The sequence below is a fragment of the Dendropsophus ebraccatus genome, chromosome 9 (genome assembly GCF_027789765.1).
Source record: "Dendropsophus ebraccatus isolate aDenEbr1 chromosome 9, aDenEbr1.pat, whole genome shotgun sequence".
NCBI classification, from domain to species: Eukaryota; Metazoa; Chordata; class Amphibia; order Anura; family Hylidae; genus Dendropsophus; species Dendropsophus ebraccatus.
The window spans coordinates 9,221,221-9,243,760 of NC_091462.1; the positions used below are offsets into that span (position 1 = coordinate 9,221,221).

Genomic DNA, 22,540 nt, shown 5'->3' on the forward strand with positions numbered 1-22,540 from the left:
ACGCGCCGCTCTGCTGGGGAAGAAGCCGGCATAGACAGCATCCTCCTGTGTCCGGCAGCTGTCACAGACACCGGAGGATGCTGTGTATGCCGACTCCTTCCTCCTCCAGAGCGGCGCGCATCACAGGGGAGCTGCGGGCTGCATCGGGAGGTCTCAGGGGCCGGATGCGGCCCGCGGGCCGGAGGTTCCCCACCCCTGGTGTAGAAGGTGGATGATAGAATCATGCACCCAAATGCCTAGCCGATAAGCAAACTGGAGACGGTCCATAGTCAAGCTCACTAGAGGGCGGAGATGTGTGATAACCAATCTCTCCAACACCCTTATCAAATGGGATGTCGGTGCTACAGGTCTATAGCTGTTTAGGTCCCTTGGATGTGGTGTCTTTGGAACTGGCACCACACATGATGATTTCCACAGTTGTGTTACCATTTCTAGCTTTAGGCTCACATTAAACATATATGTAATGATACCACACAGCTGGCATTTATCCAATTCCTTAGGAATCCATTGCTTTGGCTCAGAAACCCTCTCATGGTTTAGTTCACTGTCTCCAGAATACCCTAATCTAGTATAAACATCATTGGTAAGCCAAAAAATTTTTTTCTAGCATAATTTTATTGAAATGAATGAGGTCCAGACCAGGAGTCATTTTTATTAAAGCCCTTAATATTTCTTTTAACATCTTTGATTTTTTTGCAAGTGTCAGAGAACGATATTTAGGCACCAAAAATTTATACAAACTCAAAGTGTAATGAATAGTATATGGCGGGCGTAACTATCTCAAAATATAACAATACTACAAGACAAAGAAAAAGCATGGGGGAGGGAATTTAGTGAAAATCCCAAATATAGTAACATATAAGTGCATGGTCCAGTGCTGGAATATGAGCTCTGTATGTCAATGTATGTCAAGCAATCCAGGCAAGAAGGGGTGGGGGAGGGAGGAGTCATGTATCCTGGTGCTCAGCACAGCCTGCTTGACCCTTAAAGTGACACTGTCACCCCCTTTGTTCATTATGACATCTCTACACAGGTGTAAAGGGTAAATTTAGTGTTTTTCATATCTTATTTCATATCATATGTCATGGTGCTTGTTCAAGTAAAAAGTGTCCTTTTATCATCTGCAGATTGTATTAAGTGGGCGTGGCCTCGCGGCACTAGCGCCACATAACCCCGCCCACAACAGCACAATTGGCCCCGCCCCCTCGCCGGCCATTGGAACAGGCTGGCCGAAAGGTCTAGACTCCACCCCCTTTACGTTGGACAACCAATGGGCGTCAAGGGGGCGGGGCAAACCGTGCCGTTGTGGGCGGGGTTATGTGGCGCTAGTGCCGCGAGGCCACGCCCACTTAATACAATCTGCAGTTGATAAAAGGACACTTTTTACTTGAACAAGCACCATGACGTATGATATGAAATAAGATATGAAAAACACTAAATTTACCCTTTACACCTGTGTAGAGATGTCAGAATGCACTAAGGGGGTGACAGTGTCACTTTAAGCTCTGGGCATGATCTACAGCTGACAGTTTCCCTTTTAAGAACAAATATATACAAATATATAAAGACAGAGAGTTACATGCTTACACGGCTTTCCTCCTCCTCATATCTCATGTATTGGAAACGTGGTAATATTTTTTGTATTTATTTATGTTTAGTGATTTTTGGTTTATGGGTATGGCGTATGGGAGAATGTTGTTGGTTAGACTTGTAATCCTAGCAGGCCATATTTTGGCACTGGGGGTGATGTACCAGGATGATCCCCCTTGTATATAGTTTTTATTATGATTCAATTAGGTTGGTTTTATATCTCACGGTGTTTGGGATGTGGACTACACATTTTTAGCCTCAGGCTTTTCTTTGTCTTGTAGTATAAAAAGGGCATTTGGCATTTAAAGGGTTTTCTGGGTATAACAGAATGATGGTCTATCCACAGCATAAACCATCAATCACTGATTGGCAGGGGGGTGCCAGGTGTCAGATTGGCTTCTTAGCGCCCGCACTGCACAGTGAACAGGGCCGGACCCAGAGACCTGGACTGCAGTCACGTGTGGCCACCATTACCCAGTGAATAGCGACAACTGTTTCCTACCCTGTTAGTGTGGGTGTCACACAGCGCATCTGCAAGGGTGCCGGCCCCACATTGATCAGTGATTGATTACCGATGCTGTGGACAGGCCATTGATCTGTTTTGCCTTGAAAACCCCTTTAAAGGGAAACTCCAGGTGGGAGGTGGTGAAGGAAAACCACAATGTCCACTTACCTCTTCGAATCCAGCGCTGGGACTCCGCTACTGCCAATGAATGGATGAGCGGGCTTGAAGTTTCACGTACCACGTCCTGTCTCAGAGAGCAGCGTGATGTGAATCAGAGCTAGAATCAGGGAGGTATGTGGACATTGTTGCTTTCTTTCACCCCCTCCATGGCCACAGTGAGAAAAGGCCTCCCACCTGGAGTACCCCTTTAAGGCACACAGTAAAGACTCATTTTCTTATGCATTAATATAACCCTGAGTTATCTCAGATTCAATCCAGCGCAGCTCAGTAACTTGCTGAATTCTTTAGAACATGGAAAATATGAAATGTCAATCCCTTCCATACCTTCCAGATAGAAGCAGCATAAGACAGACAACTCCGGAGATAACATAGTGCTCTGTGCTACAAGGTCTATGTCATCCATCAATCAATCTACATAAACAATATAAGGCACCAACAAAGAGGTGGAGAGGCGAACCCCGGGCTGCTGAAGTGCAAAACAGTAAGGCAGAAGGAGGGTACCCCGAAATGACAGAATTAGGCCAGAGCTACACTGCAAATAAGTGAGGGTGAGCGTGTCTCCAGAATAAATCCTAGGTAGCGTCCATGGCCACAACAGGCAGCAGAACATCGCTATTGTTGGAATTTTAGATCATGCTGAAAGACAACGATTTGTGTAATGGCTCATGTTGAAAGGCAGCGAACAACTAACAACAACTAACATGCTTGATGTCGGCTGATCGCTGCTTTTCAACATGAGCCATTACACAGAACAATTATTGCCAGAAACAGCCAGTATTCAGACAGTAATCATTTCGTGTAATAGGGCGATTAGTCTCCAGATTTATAGGGGTTGGCCAGGATTGGAAAAAAAAACACAGCTGCACTCTTCAAGAAACAGCACCTCTGTTGTTCTGAGTTTGCGTGCGGTATTACAGCTCAGTTCCATTGAATGGAATAGATCAGAGCTGTAATACCACGCACAACCTGAGGACAGGGGTGGTGCAGTTTCTGGATGAAAGGAGCTATGCTTTTCCATCCTGCTTAACCCCTTTAATCTAAAGTAAAATAGGATATTGTAGTAAACAAAAAGCCCTCTCTTCTAGCCAGGGAGGGAAGGGCAATTATTTTGTGAAGGTGATGAGATATTCAGGATACGCCTGGATGTCATTGAATATCACAAACATGGTAGGATTGGCCACATTGTCTGTGACGCTGTCATACAGGTCAGTGGAGTCAGATGAGTTCTTGGCTGGAGGAGCCACCATTCCCTGCGTTCCCACGCAGAACTCTCCAGTAAGGACTCGGGCCAGGTACATGTATTTTTGGCCGTTTGAATCTGGTCTGGAATACAGGTCCTGCGCAGAATAATTGGAATTCACAGCAAAATACGTCCCATTTCCATAACAAGCCGCTGTGCAATAATGAGAAGTACGTCAGTGTTTAGGATTATACATGTTGTATTCTAGACTATGTCACAGACTGTCATATATCCCATGTATACCACACTTGCCTCATTATTATATACCCCATATACCTCTGGACCTCTGACTGTCACATATACCATGTATCTCTCCCAAGGCCCTTACCTGTCCTATATATGCTGGACCCCTGACTGTCCTATTTGCATCACTGAGCCCCTAATTGTCCTATATGCATCACTGGGCCCCTGACTGTCCTATATGCATCACTGGGCCCCTGACTGTCCTATATGCATCACTGAGCCCCTGACTGTCCTATATGCATCACTGGGCCCCTGACTGTCCTATATGCATCACTGGGCCCCTGACTGTCCTATATGCATCACTGGGCCCCTGACTGTCCTATATGCATCACTGGGCCCCTGACTGTCCTATATGCATCACTGGGCCCCTGACTGTCCTATATGCATCACTGGGCCCCTGACTGTCCTATATGCATCCTTAGGCCCCTGACTGTCCTATATGCATCACTGGGCCCCTGACTGTCCTATATGCATCACTGGGCCCCTGACTGTCCTATATATGCTGGACCCCTGACTGTCCTATATGCATCACTGGGCCCCTGACTGTCCTATATGCATCACTGGGCCCCTGACTGTCCTATATGCATCACTGAGCCCCTGACTGTCCTATATGCATCACTGAGCCCCTGACTGTCCTATATGCATCACTGGGCCTCTGACTGTCCTATATATGCTGGACCCCTGACTGTCCTATATGCATCACTGAGCCCCTAATTGTCCTATATGCATCACTGGGCCCCTGACTGTCCTATATGCATCACTGAGCCCCTGACTGTCCTATATGCATCACTGAGCCCCTGACTGTCCTATATGCATCACTGGGCCTCTGACTGTCCTATATGCATCACTGGGCCCCTAATTGTCCTATATTCATCACTGAGCCCCTGACTGTCCTATATGCATCACTGGGCCCCTGACTGTCCTATATGCATCACTGGGCCCCTGACTGTCCTATATGCATCACTGGGCCCCTGACTGTCCTATATGCATCACTGGGCCCCTGACTGTCCTATATGCATCACTGGGCCCCTGACTGTCCTATATGCATCACTGGGCCCCTGACTGTCCTATATGCATCACTGGGCCCCTGACTGTCCTATATGCATCACTGGGCCCCTGACTGTCCTATATGCATCACTGGGCCCCTGACTGTCCTATATGCATCACTGAGCCCCTGACTGTCCTATATGCATCACTGAGCCCCTGACTGTCCTATATGCATCCTTAGGCCCCTGTTATGCCCTATGTACCCCATGTTAGTCATGCATCTCACCGTTCTTCCCTGCGTAGCTTCGGTTGAATCCTTTGCTCACTTTACTCAGAGAGCTGGAGTCGGTCCCGTGGAAGAGCTGCTTCTCATTGGTCGTTGTCCTATTCTTTAGGTCGATCTCCTGTTTCTTTATCTGGTAGGTCTTCCACAGACTCAAGTACTGAACTCTCTCAATCTGCAGAGACAGAAGCGTGAGGTCAATGCGGCTGCAACTCATTTGGTGTCATAAAAATCCGGTATCCACCTGTGCTGTGAGTGTCCCCTATCCCCACCACATCAGATACTACAACACATCTGTCACCCTGACACCCCCCACCCCCTTCACACTTTCCTTCCTTATTGCAGCTCGAGTCCCACTCAGAACCAACAATGTCCCCAGCAGCATGGCGGCTCTGTGGTCACCACTACTGACTTGCAGCACTGGGTACAACATCTCTTTGTACATTCTCTCCTTTTTTTTTTTATTTAAAGTGAATTTAAAGGGGTACTTAGGCGAAAATCATTTTCTTTCAAATCAAATGGTGTCGGATATATAGATTTGTAATTTGCTCCTATTTAAAAATCTCCAGTCTTCTAGTACTCCTCAGCTGCTGTATGTTCTGCAGGAAGTGGTGTATTCTCTCCAGTCTGACACAGTGCTGTCTGCTGCCACCTCCGTCCATGTCAGGAACTGTCCAGAGCAGGAGAGGTTTTCTATGGGGGTTTGCTGCTGCTCTGGACAGTTCCTGACATGGACAGAGGTGGCAGCAGAGAGCATTGTGTCAGGCTGAAGAGAATACACCACTTCCTGCAGGACATACAGCAGCTGATAATTACTGGAAGACTGGAGCGTTTTAAATAGAAGTAAACTAGAAATCTATATAACTTTCTGAAACCAGTTGATTAAAATAAAAAAAATCTTTGCAGCACATCTTTAAATTAAAGGGGTACTCCGGGCAAAATGTGTTTTTAAATATGTTATTACATAAAGAAAGTTATACAAATCCCTAATATACACTAATTATGGGAAATGCACATATACTGCTATTTCCCTGACTATAGTAGGTCAGGCAGGCTCTCTTCCTCAAAAAAAAAGTGACGTCACGTCTCAAATGTATGCAGCAGCAGGGGGCGCATGTAGAAGTATAGAAAGGGAATAGACGTCTATTCCCTTTCTATACTTCTACATGTGCCCCCTGCTGCTGCATACATTTGAGACGTGACGTCACTTTTTTTTTGAGGCCTGCCTGACCTACTATAGTCAGGGAAATAGCAGTATATGTGCATTTCCCATAATTAGTGTATATTAGGGATTTGTATAACTTTCTTTATGTAATAACATTTAAAAACACATTTTGCCTGGAGTACCCCTTTAATTTTAATTGTGGCCCCTTATGGGGACAGAGACTTGCCAGCTAGATAAGATTTTTGTATTTTCCTTTATTTGTGTTTCATGGAGGTACAAACAGGGAGACACACGACAAGAGTTCATTTTACAGCTGTTGCATGTCAAACCTATCATTGGGGCGACATCGGGCTACAAGAGTTTGTGCCCCCTGGTGTAGGCGCAGGTTGGGGTAGACACACTTACCTTGATTATTTTCATCTGACATGACTTCTTAAATTGCGCCTCAACATCATTGTATTCTTGAGTTCCCGATGTTAGTGGAACCACGGCCACGTTGCTATTCGCCATCGGTGTCCAGTGAGCCGGCATCTCATTCGGTCCTGGAAGAAACTCTTATTAATCGCTTGCTCAAAATGTGAAATGGATTTTTACTTAATAGTTGTTTCCTGCCTTTTTATTGGTTGCTGTTTTGGGGACATCTCATTTTGTCACAGTAATGGGGAAAGGAGGAAAAGACCTATTCCTAGTGTAAAAACCTCTTTGAGATGACTACCCAAACAGCGGTGCAAAATAGTATTACAGGAGGGGGGTCCTCTCAAAGAAGCCCACATACACAGACTAGAAAAAACTGAATATCCATCAATCATCTAGTTAAGGGCCCTATTACACATATTAAGCAGGGAGCTGCGGGAGGGACTGTCCGTATGATCTTTAGATCGTCCGGGTGGCCCATAGAAGATAGCAGTGGTCTGCTGCCGCCCACTCCTATTACACGGGGCAACGAGCAGCAGACAGTCACTATCATTGTAGTTCTTTTTGAACAGGTTCAAAGACAATGATCAGCCGAGAACATGCATGTCGACTGATCGTAGCCTTTGAACATGAGCCATTACACCACACGAATATTGTCCGGAAAGGCCGGTAATCGGCAAAGTAGGGCGTTTAGATCCAAATGGTCTTCTCAAAGAGGTGGTCTAATAGAGAGATGCCTCTGCATATGGCTATCTTTGATTTTATAACATCAACGTAACAGAATGTGCTACATGCACAATCCATATGAGGAGCAGGTGTTGTATGTATGGAGATCTTATTCCCAAGAAATGCTTCCGTACATACTACTGTCTGATGGTGCAGCCACCACCATAATTGCAATATAAAAACCTCTGCATGTAATAGAAGGTGTACGCAGACAGAAGCCCTATTACAGCTCTGTACTAAGTGTTATAGGACTGTGTGCACGAGGCCTAAGGGTGGCTATACACCTTTAGGCTGGGTTCACACTACGTATATTTCAGTCAGTATTGTGGTCCTCATATTGCAACCAAAACAGATCCTTTCTGTGTTTTTAATCCACTTCTGGTTTTGGTTGCAATATGAGGACCACAATACTGACTGAAATATACGTAGTGTGAACGCAGCCTTAATGATCATCATATGATTTTTTTGGCTGTTAGTTATCTCTCCTGATTTTCCATCCCACCAGACCCCTATGACCGCCAACATCATCTGTCAGTGGACGGTCAGGAAAGCCCCATACAACGTGAGCAGTTGGTATTGCAGATAAAAGTATAAGGTATATGGGACCTTAATAGGAGACATGGGGCAGTGATTACCCTTAGAAACCCGATCAATCCTTATATTCCTTCCTCTAGCATCCTGCATAATGTTCTCCTTTATCTTCACCGTGTACGATACTCCAGACACATCAATCTTTAGACTTTGCATGTCTGTGTTCTTGGCTTTTTCCAGATCCAAGTTTGCTATTCGATCAAATGGAATAAAACTGTTACCATCATGATATCTCCATTCCACCAGGTCACTGAGGATATCTGCATCCCGCTCTTTGGTCTTTTTCTCCCGCACCTTCTTGATCATGTCCTGGATTTTGTTGGACATTTCTAGAACGTCTCTGGTCAGACCGCTTATTCTTACTGTGGATCCAGCAGATTCAAAAGAAACAGACACTCCGAGTCTCGTCTGATCCTGGGACAGGGTGTGATGGTCCTGATCGTCAAACTTCAGGATCCATTCATCTGTGATGATGTTCTCACCCTGCTCCTTCAGTATGAGATCCTTGAGCCAGGTCCTTGTGTCTGTCACGGCTTGCTTGGACTCCGCACACAGGTGGAATATCGCCGGCTCAATGCTCTCTTCTAACTTAAACACTTTTGGTTTCTTCTTCTCTTCAGATTTTGGTGTTAAGTAACTGAACCCTGTGTGAGAGTAAAGACAGAGTTACCTTATAGTATCAATGTATAGAAATTGATAGTGCTTGTCTTGCCTTAAAGCGAGTCTGTGCCCACAATCTGTCCCCCCCAAACCACTTGTACCGTCAGATAGCTGCTTTTAATCCAAGATCTGTCCTGGGGTCCGTTCGGCAGGGGATGCAGTTATTGTCCTAAAAACAACTTTTAATCCTGCAGCGCTGTGTCTAATGGCCAGGGCTTACATTTGTATATGCATTAGGCTGGCACCACCTCTCCGTCCTTCCTCCCCACCCTCCTCATCATTAGGAATGATCCAGGAACATTTACTGCTGTTTGAGCCTTGCACAGGTGTATTAATGATCCAGCCCATGTTCATTATACACACAGGTGGGGAATAGGAAGCAATCTGCCTGGAGCATTCCTAATTATGAGGAGGGTGGGGAGGAAGGTGCCAGCCTAATGCATATACAAATGTAAGCCCCGGCCGTTAGACACAGCGCTGCCGGATTAAAAGTTGTTTTTATGACAATAACTGCATCCCCTGCCGAACGGACCCCAGGACAGATCTTGGATTAAAAGTAGCTATCCGAAGGTACAAGTGGTTTTGGGGGGGCAGATTGTGGGTACAGAGTCACTTTAAAGGAAAATTCCCATCTCATTGACTAATGACAAATTACTAGAATGTTCCACCACTTTATGATTATTTGGGGTCTGGGGTCCTCTGTTCAAAACTATAAGTGAAAAGTTTATTGTGCACATTGAAGAATCACATTGACACGTTTATGGTCAGAGTAGATCTTGTAAATGCAAAGATGGCAGGCAGTATATATATCCTGGGGGCAGGTGTTCTTCTGTTAAAGTGACTGTACCACCAGGCCCAGGCTGAAGCACTGGAGGCGGGCTGACCCAGCCCCAGTGGGAAAAAACCCCAGCCCCTCCATGACGTGACTCCATTAGAAGCAATGGAACCCTATCATAGGGGGGTGGGGGTTTCCTCCCACTAAGGGTGGGTCGGAACGCCTCCAGTGCTTCAGCCTGGGCCTGGTGGTACAGTCACTTTAAGCTTTAAGGTTTGTGTCATCATTTGAATGGATGAGGTATGAAAAGAGTTACTTGTAGAGATGAGCGAACCTCGAGCATGCTGGAGTCAATCCGAACGTTCGGCATTTGATTAGCTGGGGCTGCTGCACTTGGATAAAGCCCTAAGGTTGTCTAGAAAACATGGATACAGCCAATGACTATATCCATGATTTCCACATAGCCTTAGGGCTTTATCCAAGTTCAGCAGCCCCCGCTAATCAAATGCCGAACGTTCGGATTGACTCCAGCATGCTCAAGGTTCGCTCATCTCTAGTTACTTGCATAGCACTAGAGTTTACTTATACAGTGGTACCTTGGTTTAAAAGTAACTTGGTTTAAGAGCGTTTTGGTTTAAGAGCTCACCGCTTTTCAAAATTGTGACTTGGTTTAAGAGCTCCCTGTACTGGGTGGAAGGAGGAGTGGGGGAGGGGCATGGTCTGCATAGTGGGGTCTACAGCCCTGTACTCTGACCCAGGAAGTTTCCCTCACCTTCCAAATCATAGCAGATCCACCTCAGGCTGGGGCTTACATCAGGGGACAGGACTGTGGAGGTAACCTCTTCATAGCTGTAACCCCTCTCTCCCCGGACAGAGTGCGCTGCATTATGTGCCCACATCTGCCCTGCTCATTCCTTCATGCTCCCTGCAGTCTCTGTCAGTCCTGATTAGTCCATGCTGTACACACACCCCTTCCCCACTGTAGTCAGGTGACCGCACAGACCTCTTTTCTATTCTAGCCTGTTGTACTACGCTACTGCATTATGGGGATCTGCTGCTCCATCCTGTATCTACAAACTGCTGCTGTGTTATCAGGGTTATGCAGTTACTATACATTACACACCACATGCTGATTGTTATACTGTACAGTAACTTATATATCACATATCCAGCTGCTGTGTTATCAGGGTTATACAGTTACTATACATTATACACCACATGCTGCTATACTGTACAGTAACTTATATATCACATAACCAGCTGCTGTGTTATCAGGGTTATACAGTTACTGTACATTATACACCACATGCTGCTATACTGTACAGTAACTTATATATCACATATCCAGCTGCTGTGTTATCAGGGTTATACAGTTACTATACATTATATACCACATGCTGATTGTTATACTGTACAGTAACTTATATATCACATATCCAGCTGCTGCAGTGTTATCAGGGTTACACAGTTACTATACATTATATACCACATGCTGCTATACTGTACAGTAACTTATATATCACATATCCAGCTGCTGTGTTATCAGGGTTATACAGTTACTATACATTATATACCACATGCTGATTGTTATACTGTACAGTAACTTATATATCACATATCCAGCTGCTGTGTTATCAGGGTTATACAGTTACTATACATTATACACCACATGCTGCTATACTGTACAGTAACTTATATATCACATATCCAGCTGCTGTGTTATCAGGGTTATACAGTTACTATACATTATATACCACATGCTGATTGCTATACTGTACAGTAACTTATATATCACATATCCAGCTGCTGTGTTATCAGGGTTATACAGTTACTATACATTATACACCACATGCTGCTATACTGTACAGTAACTTATATATCACATATCCAGCTGCTGTGTTATCAGGGTTATACAGTTACTATACATTATACACCACATGCTGCTATACTGTACAGTAACTTATATATCACATATCCAGCTGCTGTGTTATCAGGGTTATACAGTTACTATACATTATACACCACATGCTGATTGTTATACTGTACAGTAACTTATAATATCACATTCTGCTGTTTATAAATGTTTGTTTCATTTGTCTTACCTGTTATTCAGAATATAAAATCATTATTTTTGGGATGTGGAACCAATTGTCTACATATCAGTGATCAGGAAAATTTGCTTCGGTTTAAGGCTATGTTCACACTTTGTAAGAGACTGAACGTCCGGTATCTGCAAAGATCATCCTGGCCAGTACTGTAGTACCGGCCGGTTGATCTTTCCGGCCGCAGTGTTTTGATGCGCCAGCATCAGAACACCCCACAGCACACAACGAAGCAAGCGACCGGAGACGCTCGCTTCATTGTGTGAACTGACAGGTCTTTCTGTGGCCTCAATTCACTGAATTGCGGCCGCAGAAAACTGACATGTCAGTTCTTTGTGGCGCCGTATGGGATCCCGGTCGGAGTGTATACTATGTGTATACGCTCCAGCCAGGATCCCATAGAAAATAAGGCAGTGTATCACAGCGCACAAAGTACGGCAGTTGTTGCCATCCGCACTTTTACGTAGTGTGAACATAGCCTAAAAGTGGATTTGGATTACAAGCGCTGTCCCGGTATGAATTATGCTCGTAATCCAAGGCACCGTTGCATAAGCTTCAAGCAATGTAAACTCTAAGGGGGAGATTTATGAAAGGGTGTAAATATACACCTGGTGTAAACTGCCCACAGCAACCAATCGCAGCTCCTCTTTTATTTTACTGAGCTGAGCTGTGATTGGTTGCCGTGGGCAGTTTACACCAGGTGTATATTTACACCCTTTCAAAATTCTCCCCCTATTGTTCTACAAGGTCAGCGCCATATTGTAATGGCTTCACTGAATACACAAAATATCATGACATCCTCAACACTGGGACCCCACCAATCTGGAGAATGAAGAGGAAGCACAGCTCATTCATATCTGTGTAAAGTTAACAGTGGAACTATTGAAAAAAAAATGTTTTTGAATCAACTAGTGTCAGGAAGTTATACAGATTTGTAATTTGCTTCTGTTAAAAATGTCCAGTCTTCCAGTACTCATGAGCTGCTGTATGTCCTACAGGAAGTGGTGCTCTCTGCTGCCACCTCTGTCCATCACAGGAACTGTTCAGAGCAGCAGAGGTTTTCTATGGGGATTTGATGCTGCTCTGCACAGTTCCTGACATGGACAGAGGTGGCAGCAGAGAGCAATGTGTCAGACTGAAAAGAATACACCACCCACTACTGGCTCCTTCTGTCCCTGTCTTGTAGTAACCACCTACCACTGGCTCCTTCTGCCCCCGTCTTGTAGTAACTGCCCACCACTGGCTCCTTCTGCCCCCGTCTTGTAGTAACCGCCCACCACTGGCTCCTTCTGCCCCTGTCTTGTAGTAGCCGCCCACCACTTGCTCCTTCTGTCCCTGTCTTGTAGTAGCCGCCCATCACTGGCTCCTTCTGTCCCTGTCTTGTAGTAACCGCCCACCACTGGCTCCTTCTGCCCCCGTCTTGTAGTAACCGCCCACTACTGGCTCCTTCTGCCCCTGTCTTGTAGTAACCACCTACCACTGGCTCCTTCTGCCCCTGTCTTGTAGTAACCGCCCACCACTGGCTCCTTCTGCCCCTGTCTTGTAGTAACCACCTACCACTGGCTCCTTCTGCCCCTGTCTTGTAGTAACCGCCCACCACTGGCTCCTTCTGCCCCTGTCTTGTAGTAACCGCCCACCACTGGCTCCTTCTGTCCCTGTCTTGTAGTAATCACCCACCAAAGGCTCCTTCTGCCCCTGTCTTGTAGTAACCGCCCACCACTGGCTCCTTCTGCCCCTGTCTTGTAGTAACCGCCCACCACTGGCTCCTTCTGTCCCTGTCTTGTAGTAACCGCCCACCACTGGCTCCTTCTGTTGCTATCTTGTAGTAACCGCCCACCACTGTCTCCTTCTGTCCCTGTCTTGTAGTAATCACCCACCAAAGGCTCCTTCTGCCCCTGTCTTGTAGTAACCGCCCACCACTGGCTCCTTCTGCCCCTGTTTTGTAGTAGCCGCCCACCACTTGCTCTTTCTGTCCCTGTCTTGTAGTAACCGCCCACCACTGGCTCCTTCTGTTGCTATCTTGTAGTAACCGCCCACCACTGTCTCCTTCTGTCCCTGTCTTGTAGTAATCACCCACCAAAGGCTCCTTCTGCCCCTGTTTTGTAGTAGCCGCCCACCACTTGCTCTTTCTGTCCCTGTCTTGTAGTAGCCGCCCACCACTGGCTCTTTCTGTCCCTGTCTTGTAGTAGCCGCCCACCACTGGCTCCTTCTGCCCCTTCCTCTGCACAGTAAACACACTCCAAAGCAGAAGGAGCCAGTGGTGGGCGCTTATTACAAGATTGGGGCAGATATCTGGCAGTTGAGATGCAATGCATGCTGGGGGATGTAGTTTCCCGGCCAGGTGCCATGATGTAAAGCTGGAATCATTTCTAAAAGTTTGAATCTGGAGCTAAGAGCAGCGCAGACAAGCAAGAAAGGTATCAAAAAACTGGTGGGGGATCTGTGAGTGCACCTAAATTTAGTGCATTTTATTTTTCATGGGATCACTGGAGTTCCCCTTTAAAGCGAATGTACCATCAGGTAAATTCGCTTTAACATGACCCATGGATAGATCGGCACAGGGAAGACTGTGCGCATTTTTTGAACTTCCCGTGTACGGCGCCATTCTATCCACGGGTACCAGGCCAGGGCTGAAGCACTGGAGTTGGGGCCGGGCGTGCCCCCCAGTGGGAGGAATCCCCCGCTCCTCTATGTTAGAATCAGTGGAGCCGCGTCATAGAGGGGCTGAGGATTCCTCCCACTGAGGGCTGCCCGGCCTGCCTCCAGTGCTTCAGCCCCGGCCCGGTACCATGGATAAAACCGTACACGGTAACCGGGCTGTGGTTCAATAAATGGACCGCGGCACCGGCACCAATCTATCCGTGGGTCATTCGCTTTAAGTTCACATCAATCTTTGATTTGCTTTAAATGTGCCAGCATTTTCTGCCGGATTTTGGCATATTTTTGTTGCATCTTAGGCCATGCCCCTGTGTCAGTACAGATTAGGGCTATCAGCCTAGAATCCAGGGAAGGATCTTTGCTGCTGTTGTAAGAATTGTCTCCACTAATGATAACAAAACCTCTGCTGTGTGAGAAGATAAAGGGTACATGGAGGGTACACCATCACCACTCCGAATCTTATATGATGGGAAAATCCCCTTACACCTCAGGCTATAAGCAATGCATGTTCCCTTTACTGACAGCAAGCAGAACCTTCCAGTACACAGTGATGAAGCTTTATTACCATACCGGCCCTTTACCCTGCGCCATCTTAGATGGAAAACTCACAGTTTGTAACTTTGGAGAGGAAAGTCGTCTGTTTGGGGAGGTTGGATCCTTCCATCTTCTTCATACTGGTGTAGAAGTCATTTACCATTTTCTGCTGGAAAACAACCACCTTCACCATCTGAAGACATGTGGAGGATTTGGACTTGGCAAATTCTGTTACAACGTCTAATATGGTATCAGCCACCAAAGCTGCGGACACATTGGCCATACCTGAGACACAAAAAGCAAAATTACTGAGTTAATGAAATGTTTGTGTCGAAAAACGCTATTGAGGAGCTGGGAGAACTATCAGACTGCCCAAAATGTATAACAAAGACACATAAAATACTTGGCACAACTCCCTAGATGAATTACACACACTAATCTTTTACACACAGCCTCATGACTGACAAGATGGAAGACTCTCACAGCATCCAAGATATTAGTAAAGTCCAAGCTTTATTGCAACACCTGGTACAAGAAAGGCAACGTTTCGGCTGTCAAAGGTCTTTATCAAGCATTAACCCCTTAACGACACAGGGCATACATTAAGCCACTGTCTGGGCCTTAACGCAGGAGGACGTAAATGTACGCCCTGGCGCAGTCCTGGGCTATGGAGCAGGCTCACGAGCTGAGCCCGCCCCATAGCGGGTGGGGACCGGCTGCTATCTGCAGCCAGGCCCTTACCCTCAATGGCGGCCCGCCGCGATCATGCGGCAGCCCACCATTAACCCCTTAAACGCGCGATTGCAGTGTTTAAGTATAAGTGCCAGGAGCATCTCCTTTCCTGACTGCCGGAGGTCTCTTACCTTCCTCCGTGCAGTCCTCAGTTCGGTGTTCTGCACAGGCAGGCTGAATCAGAAGATCACAGATAACACTGATCCCTGCAATGCTATGGCATAGCAGAGATCAGTGTATGTAATCTAATGTATGTAAGTGATAGTTCCCTAAGAAGTAATAAATGTTTTACAAAATGGCCCAAAGCCCCTCCCCCAATAAAAGTGAAAATCACCCCCCCTTCCCATTTCATACATAAAACACATAAAAAGTAATAAAGTTAATTAACATATAATATACCATAGCGTGCATAATCACCTAATTGCATAATCAATTAAAATAAAACAATATTATTCCCGTACGGTGAACGGCGTGAAAAAAAAAGCGGTAAAAATACGCAGAGATTGTTTTTTAATGACATTTTATGTATAAAAAAATTAATAAAAAGCAATCAATACGTTTGATCTAGAAAAAAAATGTTACTAATAAAAACTAGAGATCATGACGCAAAAAATGACACCCCATACAACCCCGTAGGTGAAAAAAATAAATGCGCTATAGGAGTCACAATAGGAACACTTTAAATATGCCTATTTGCAAAAAAAAAAGTTTTACTGCTAATAAAAATAGTAAAACGTTAGAAAACCCAGCAACCATGCATATCATCGTGTTCAGACCGACCTATAGAATAAAGGAAAAATGCCAGTTTTACCGCAAACTTGATTACGTAAACATGGACCCCCCCAAAATTTGCGGAATCGCATTTTTGACCCAAGTTCACCCCATAAATGATATTTTGGGGATTCAGTCATTCATTTATGGCAGATTGAAAGATGCCATTACGCTATGTTCACACTACGTATGAGACCGGCCGTAGTTCGTACGCGGCCGGACATGTGCGGCTGAAACTACGGCCGTGTGAAAAACAGACATGCGGGCGAATTGCGAACATATGGGCGAACCACGAACATACGCCCGTAGTATAGCTATGCTTCCCTAGCTTGTTTCGAAGCGATCTGAAGCAGGTCATTTACTTGGAAATCTTCGCCCAGCCCAGTAAACCACACAGAACCTTTTAATATAAAAATCAAGTTCGATTTGGCTGAAAAAAGTACTCCGTACGGGGCCGCATTGACATCCACGGCCGTGAGTTGGAACAGTTCCAGCCGCAAACAATGGACTTGTTCATTTTTCACGGCGCCGTATACGATCCGGCCGTAGGCTCATACGTAGTGTGCATTGTGCGGCCGTATATCGTATACTTTCCAGCGTACGCATCAACCTCATAACTACGGGGGTATATTCGCAGTTCGCACTACGGACGGAAATATACGTAGTGTGAACATAGCCTTACAAAGTACACCTGTATAAAACAAGCCTTCACATGGCCCTGTAGGTGGAAAAATAAAAGAGTTATGGGTCTTAGAAGGCGAGAAGGAAAAAACGAAAACGCAAAAAAGTGACAATTGGCCCTTTTCAGGCCCAGTCCGTAAGGGGTTAATGAAGACCTTTGACTATCGCAACGTCGCCTTTCTTGTACCAGATGTCGCAATAAAGCTTGGACTTTACTAATATCTTGGATGCTGTGGGAGTCTTCCATCTTGACAAGTAATTCCTTTGTCTACATTGGGATTTTGGACTCTCCTGCATGCATCTACCATTCCACTTCAGGCACCATGGGACAACACACCTTGGAGCAGTTGTACCTCTATAACCTTTGTAATATTGGTCAGTAAGTCATGGTGAATGTCTGGTGGATAATATGCTGTGCATTCACTATCATTTTGGTGCAGTTTGCATTGCTGGCTGATATTGCTAAATCTCCCAGACACTTAAAGGGGTACTCTGTGTATCCCATCATATTCCCCCTGGTGTCTTTAGGCCCCCTGCTCAAGGTTCTGGCTGCTACGAAAGTGACAGCCCGCTGAGGAGTAGCAGCCAGATTGTTCTGTGAGATCCCACAGGGGGACCCCTGGGCAGTGTGGTAGGTAAGCATAGGATATTTAATATTTTCTGTGCAATCCCATTCCCAGCAACATATTAACAATATAGCAGAATTTGTTTGAATCCACAAAAAGTCATTATTCCCACAATGTGTTGGTATAAAACCTTGCAGTGCGACATACTGAGTCCTGGTTTACACAATCAACACGATGTGGTGTACACCAGGAGAGCGAGGGCTCAGCTCATCTAGGTTCTTTATGTGATCTATGTATACAGTATATGAATACCTGCCTTATGACAGGGGGTAATAACACTTATTGGCTATCATCACAGTATGATACACTGCCTGGTATATAAACATGTGTCATATACACTGTCACAGTCCAGGTATACAGTTATGTCTTTGCATGATATATATATATATATATATATATATATATATATATATATATATATATATATATATATACACAGTGGTACTGGGTGGGAGCGCGAGTGGAAGAGGGGCATGGTCTGCATAGTGGGGTCTACAGCCCTGTATTCTAAACCAGGAACTCTCCCTCACCTTCCAAATCATAGCAGATCCACTTAAGGCTGGGGCTTACATCAGGGGACAGGACTGTGGAGGTGATCTCTCCATAGCTGTAACCCCTCTCTCCGCAGACAGAGAGCGCTGCATGTATGTGCCCACATCTGCCCTGCTCATTCCTTCATGCCCCCTGCAGTCTCTGTCCGCCCTTGTGTTTCCCATCCTCTCCATTACTGTATAGTAACCTATAATATCACAGATTCTGCTGTTTCTGAATGTTTGTTTCATTTGTTTTACATGTTGTTCAGAATAATAAATCATTATTTTTGGGGTGTGGAACCAATTGTCTGCATTTCTATGATTTCTTATGGGAAAATTTGCTTTGGTTTAAGAGTGGATTTGGATTACAAGCTCAGTCCCGGAACGAATTATGCTCGTAATCCAAGGCACCACTGTATGTATGTGTATATATATATATAGGCTTTTTTGTGGGTTGTGCTTTGAACACTTCTGGATCCGTGAGGCGTGCATTATTCTATATATATGTGTCCTGTGCCGCTATAATACATCTGTGGATATACGTCAGACCTGTCCCTATGGCCGGGAATGCGACGGATGAGGCCTGGAGGTTCTCGCACTCCTGTAGAGATGTTGTTACAAAGTCTTTGATTTCTTGTTCTGTGTTAGTGCCAGCAACGTGGACGATGTGTTTGCAGAGGAGATTTCCACCCCGAGTAGTGATGTGGTTGCTCTTGTTGGCGTTTTGGAACGCTGCAGATACAATCATTTCATTAGCGGAATCAGAGAGACTGCGGGAAGAGGTATAGGACTAAACAAGCAGCAAATCACCCTACTCTCCCTGCTGATGATCCTCCTGCTCTCCCTGCTGATGATCCTCCTGCTGATGATCCTCCTGCTCTCCCTGCTGATGATCCTCCTGCTCTCCCTGCTGATGATCCTCCTGCTCTCCCTGCTGCTGATCCTCCTGCTCTCCCTGCTGCTGATCCTCCTGCTCTCCCTGCTGCTGATCCCCCTGCTCACCCTGCTGCTGCTAATCCTCCTACTCTCTCTGCTGCTGCTAATCCTCCTACTCTCTCTGCTGCTGCTGCTGCTAATCCTCCTACTCTCTCTGCTGCTGCTGCTAATCCTCCTACTCTCTCTGCTGCTGCTAATCCTCCTACTCTCTCTGCTGCTGCTGCTAATCCTCCTACTCTCTCTGCTGCTGCTGCTAATCCTCCTACTCTCTCTGCTGCTGCTGCTAATCCTCCTACTCTCTCTGCTGCTGCTGCTAATCCTCCTACTCTCTGCTGCTGCTGCTAATCCTCCTACTCTCTCTGCTGCTGCTGCTAATCCTCCTACTCTCTCTGCTGCTGCTGCTAATCCTCCTACTCTCTCTGCTGCTGCTGCTAATCCTCCTACTCTCTCTGCTGCTGCTTATCCTCCTACTCTCTCTGCTGCTAATCCTCCTACTCTCTCTGCTGCTAATCCTCCTACTCTCTCTGCTGCTAATCCTCCTACTCTCTCTGCTGCTGCTGCTAATCCTCCTACTCTCTGCTGCTGCTGCTAATCCTCCTACTCTCTCTGCTGCTGCTGCCAATCCTCCTACTCTCTCTGCTGCTGCTGCTAATCCTCCTACTCTCTCTGCTGCTGCTGCCAATCCTCCTACTCTCTCTGCTGCTGCTGCTAATCCTCCTACTCTCTCTGCTGCTGCTGCTAATCCTCCTACTCTCTGCTGCTCCTGCTTATCCTCCTACTCTCTCTGCTGCTGCTTATCCTACTACTCTCTCTGCTGCTGCTGCTAATCCTCCTACTCTCTCTGCTGCTGCTGCTAATCCTCCTACTCTCTCTGCTGCTGCTGCTAATCCTCCTACTCTCTCTGCTGCTGCTTATCCTCCTACTCTCTCTGCTGCTGCTGCTAATCCTCCTACTCTCTCTGCTGCTGCTTATCCTCCTACTCTCTCTGCTGCTGCTTATCCTCCTACTCTCTCTGCTGCTGCTTATCCTCCTACTCTCTCTGCTGCTGCTTATCCTCCTACTCTCTCTGCTGCTGCTTATCCTCCTACTCTCTCTGCTGCTGCTTATCCTCCTACTCTCTCTGCTGCTGCTTATACTCCTACTCTCTCTGCTGCTGCTAATCCTCCTACTCTCTGCTGCTGCTGCTAATCCTCCTACTCGCTCTGCTGCTGCTTATCCTACTACTCTCTCTGCTGCTGCTAATCCTCCTACTCTCTCTGCTGCTGCTGCTTATCCTCCTACTCTCTCTGCTGCTGCTGCTAATCCTCCTACTCTCTCTGCTGCTGCTGCTAATCCTCCTACTCTCTCTGCTGCTGCTGCTAATCCTCCTACTCTCTCTGCTGCTGCTGCTAATCCTCCTACTCTCTCTGCTGCTGCTGCTAATCCTCCTACTCTCTCTGCTGCTGCTGCTAATCCTCCTACTCTCTCTGCTGCTGCTGCTAATCCTCCTACTCTCTCTGCTGCTGCTGCTAATCCTCCTACTCTCTCTGCTGCTGCTGCTAATCCTCCTACTCTCTCTGCTGCTGCTGCTAATCCTCCTACTCTCTCTGCTGCTGCTGCTAATCCTCCTACTCTCTCTGCTGCTGCTGCTAATCCTCCTACTCTCCTCTGCTGCTGCTGCTAATCCTCCTACTCTCTCTGCTGCTGCTGCTAATCCTCCTACTCTCTCTGCTGCTGCTGCTAATCCTCCTACTCTCTCTGCTGCTGCTGCTAATCCTCCTACTCTCTCTGCTGCTGCTGCTAATCCTCCTACTCTCTCTGCTGCTGCTGCTAATCCTCCTACTCTCTCTGCTGCTGCTGCTAATCCTCCTACTCTCTCTGCTGCTGCTGCTAATCCTCCTACTCTCTCTGCTGCTGCTAATCCTCCTACTCTCTCTGCTGCTGCTTATCCTCCTACTCTCTCTGCTGCTGCTTATCCTCCTACTCTCTGCTGCTGCTTATCCTCCTACTCTCTCTGCTGCTTCTTATCCTCCTACTCTCTCTGCTGCTGCTAATCCTCCTACTCTCTCTGCTGCTGCTTATCCTCCTACTCTCTCTGCTGCTGCTTATCCTCCTACTCTCTCTGCTGCTGCTGCTTATCCTCCTACTCTCTCTGCTGCTGCTGCTTATCCTCCTGCTCTCCCTGCTGCTGCTTATCCTCCTGCTCACCCTGCTGCCCTGCCGCCAAATTGGAGCAGTTGTGCACCGTTGTTTCTAGTAAAGAGCTGCCATTTCTAGCACGTATATAGAAGAGATAGTAATAATATCTTACCGAGCTGCGCACATTCCTCCTCTACACTTGGTCCTGCCGCCTCCAGGATAGATTTAGAGACACCTGCAAGAAAACAATGATTGTACACGAACACCAAGTATTGCAGAAAGCAAATGTGACCTCTGTCATGTGGTCCTATCACTTCATCACTATTATGTGATCGTTTCTTCCCTGCTCACCATCACTTGGCCCTTGTCAATTCCTTTAAAGGAGAAGTCCGGCCAAAATTAATTTTTGATATGTTGTTACTGATGAAAAGTTATACAAATTTCTAATGTACATTAATTATGGGAAATGCACATATAGGGCTATTTCCCTTAATTTAGTAGATCAGGAAGTGTTAGAATTCTCTCAGATATAGTGACGTCACGACGAAAGGTGTAATTCCTATGGAGTGTCCAGCAGGGGCCGCTCTATATGTAGAAGTCTATGGGACTTTATTGTTTCTATAGATGTCTATGTAAAGTAATGTAGTGTACAGTATGCGTTATTGAATGAATACATCTATGGAATACTATGGGGAACAAGTGTCCTTGCTCCCCAAAGTATTGCATAAATGTATTCATTCAGTACATTAGGATATCACAGTAAGCCCGCCGATCCGCCACATTCCCACCGCCCGCACTATATACACTGAACTACAGCTGCCATCATCATCAGGTGATGGGAGCTGTAGCTGGGTTATGGATATGACTTGCCTGCCGCCGCTGATGCCACTGCTTATGCCGCCGGGCGCAGGGGGGAGCCACTCAGTACACAGGAGCGCTCCCCCCTCCTCCTCCTTCCGCGATCCTGGGAACCTCCCCCCTAATCCCAGGGCTGACTCCCCGCCTGGCCGCCGCTCTCCCCCTACACATACCGGCTCCCGAGGCTTCCTGGTGTCCGCACTGATGCATCGGGAGCCGCTAGGTGTGGGGGGAGAGCGGCGGCCAGGCGGGGAGTCAGCCCTGGGATAGGGGGGAGGTTCCCAGGATCGCGGAAGGAGGAGGAAGAGGGGGGAGCGCTCCTGTGTACTGAGCGGCTCCCCCCTGCGCCCGGCGGCATAAGCAGTGGCAGGCAAGTCATATCCATAACTCAGCTACAGCTCCAATCACCTGATGATGATGGGAGCTGTAGTTCAGTGTATATAGTGCGGATCGGCGGACGGCGGGAATGCGGCGGATTGGCGGGAATGCGGCGGATCACTTGTTCCCCATAGTATTCCATAGATGTATTCATTCAATAAAGCATACTGTACACTACACTACATTACTTTACATAGACATCTATAGAAACAATAAAGTCCCATAGACTTCTACATATAGAGCGGCCCCTGCTG

General features: G+C 46.6%; 1 protein-coding gene across 1 annotated transcript in view; it reads right to left on the minus strand.

Moving 5' to 3' along the window:
- Nucleotides 1-645: 645 nt before the first annotated feature.
- The window catches only part of LOC138801742 (protein mono-ADP-ribosyltransferase PARP14-like), a 45,412-nt gene continuing 23,517 nt past the window's right edge, over nt 646-22,540 (minus strand). The window contains exons 10-17 of the mRNA XM_069984836.1: nt 21,223-21,285; nt 18,546-18,728; nt 14,729-14,938; nt 7,969-8,568; nt 6,599-6,735; nt 5,032-5,203; nt 1,498-3,668; nt 646-983 (exon numbers count right to left, since the gene is read on the minus strand). Of these exons, the coding sequence (XP_069840937.1) occupies nt 3,379-3,668; nt 5,032-5,203; nt 6,599-6,735; nt 7,969-8,568; nt 14,729-14,938; nt 18,546-18,728; nt 21,223-21,285 (1,655 nt within the window). The 3' untranslated portion in view covers nt 646-983; nt 1,498-3,378. The remainder of the gene's footprint in view (nt 984-1,497; nt 3,669-5,031; nt 5,204-6,598; nt 6,736-7,968; nt 8,569-14,728; nt 14,939-18,545; nt 18,729-21,222; nt 21,286-22,540) is intronic.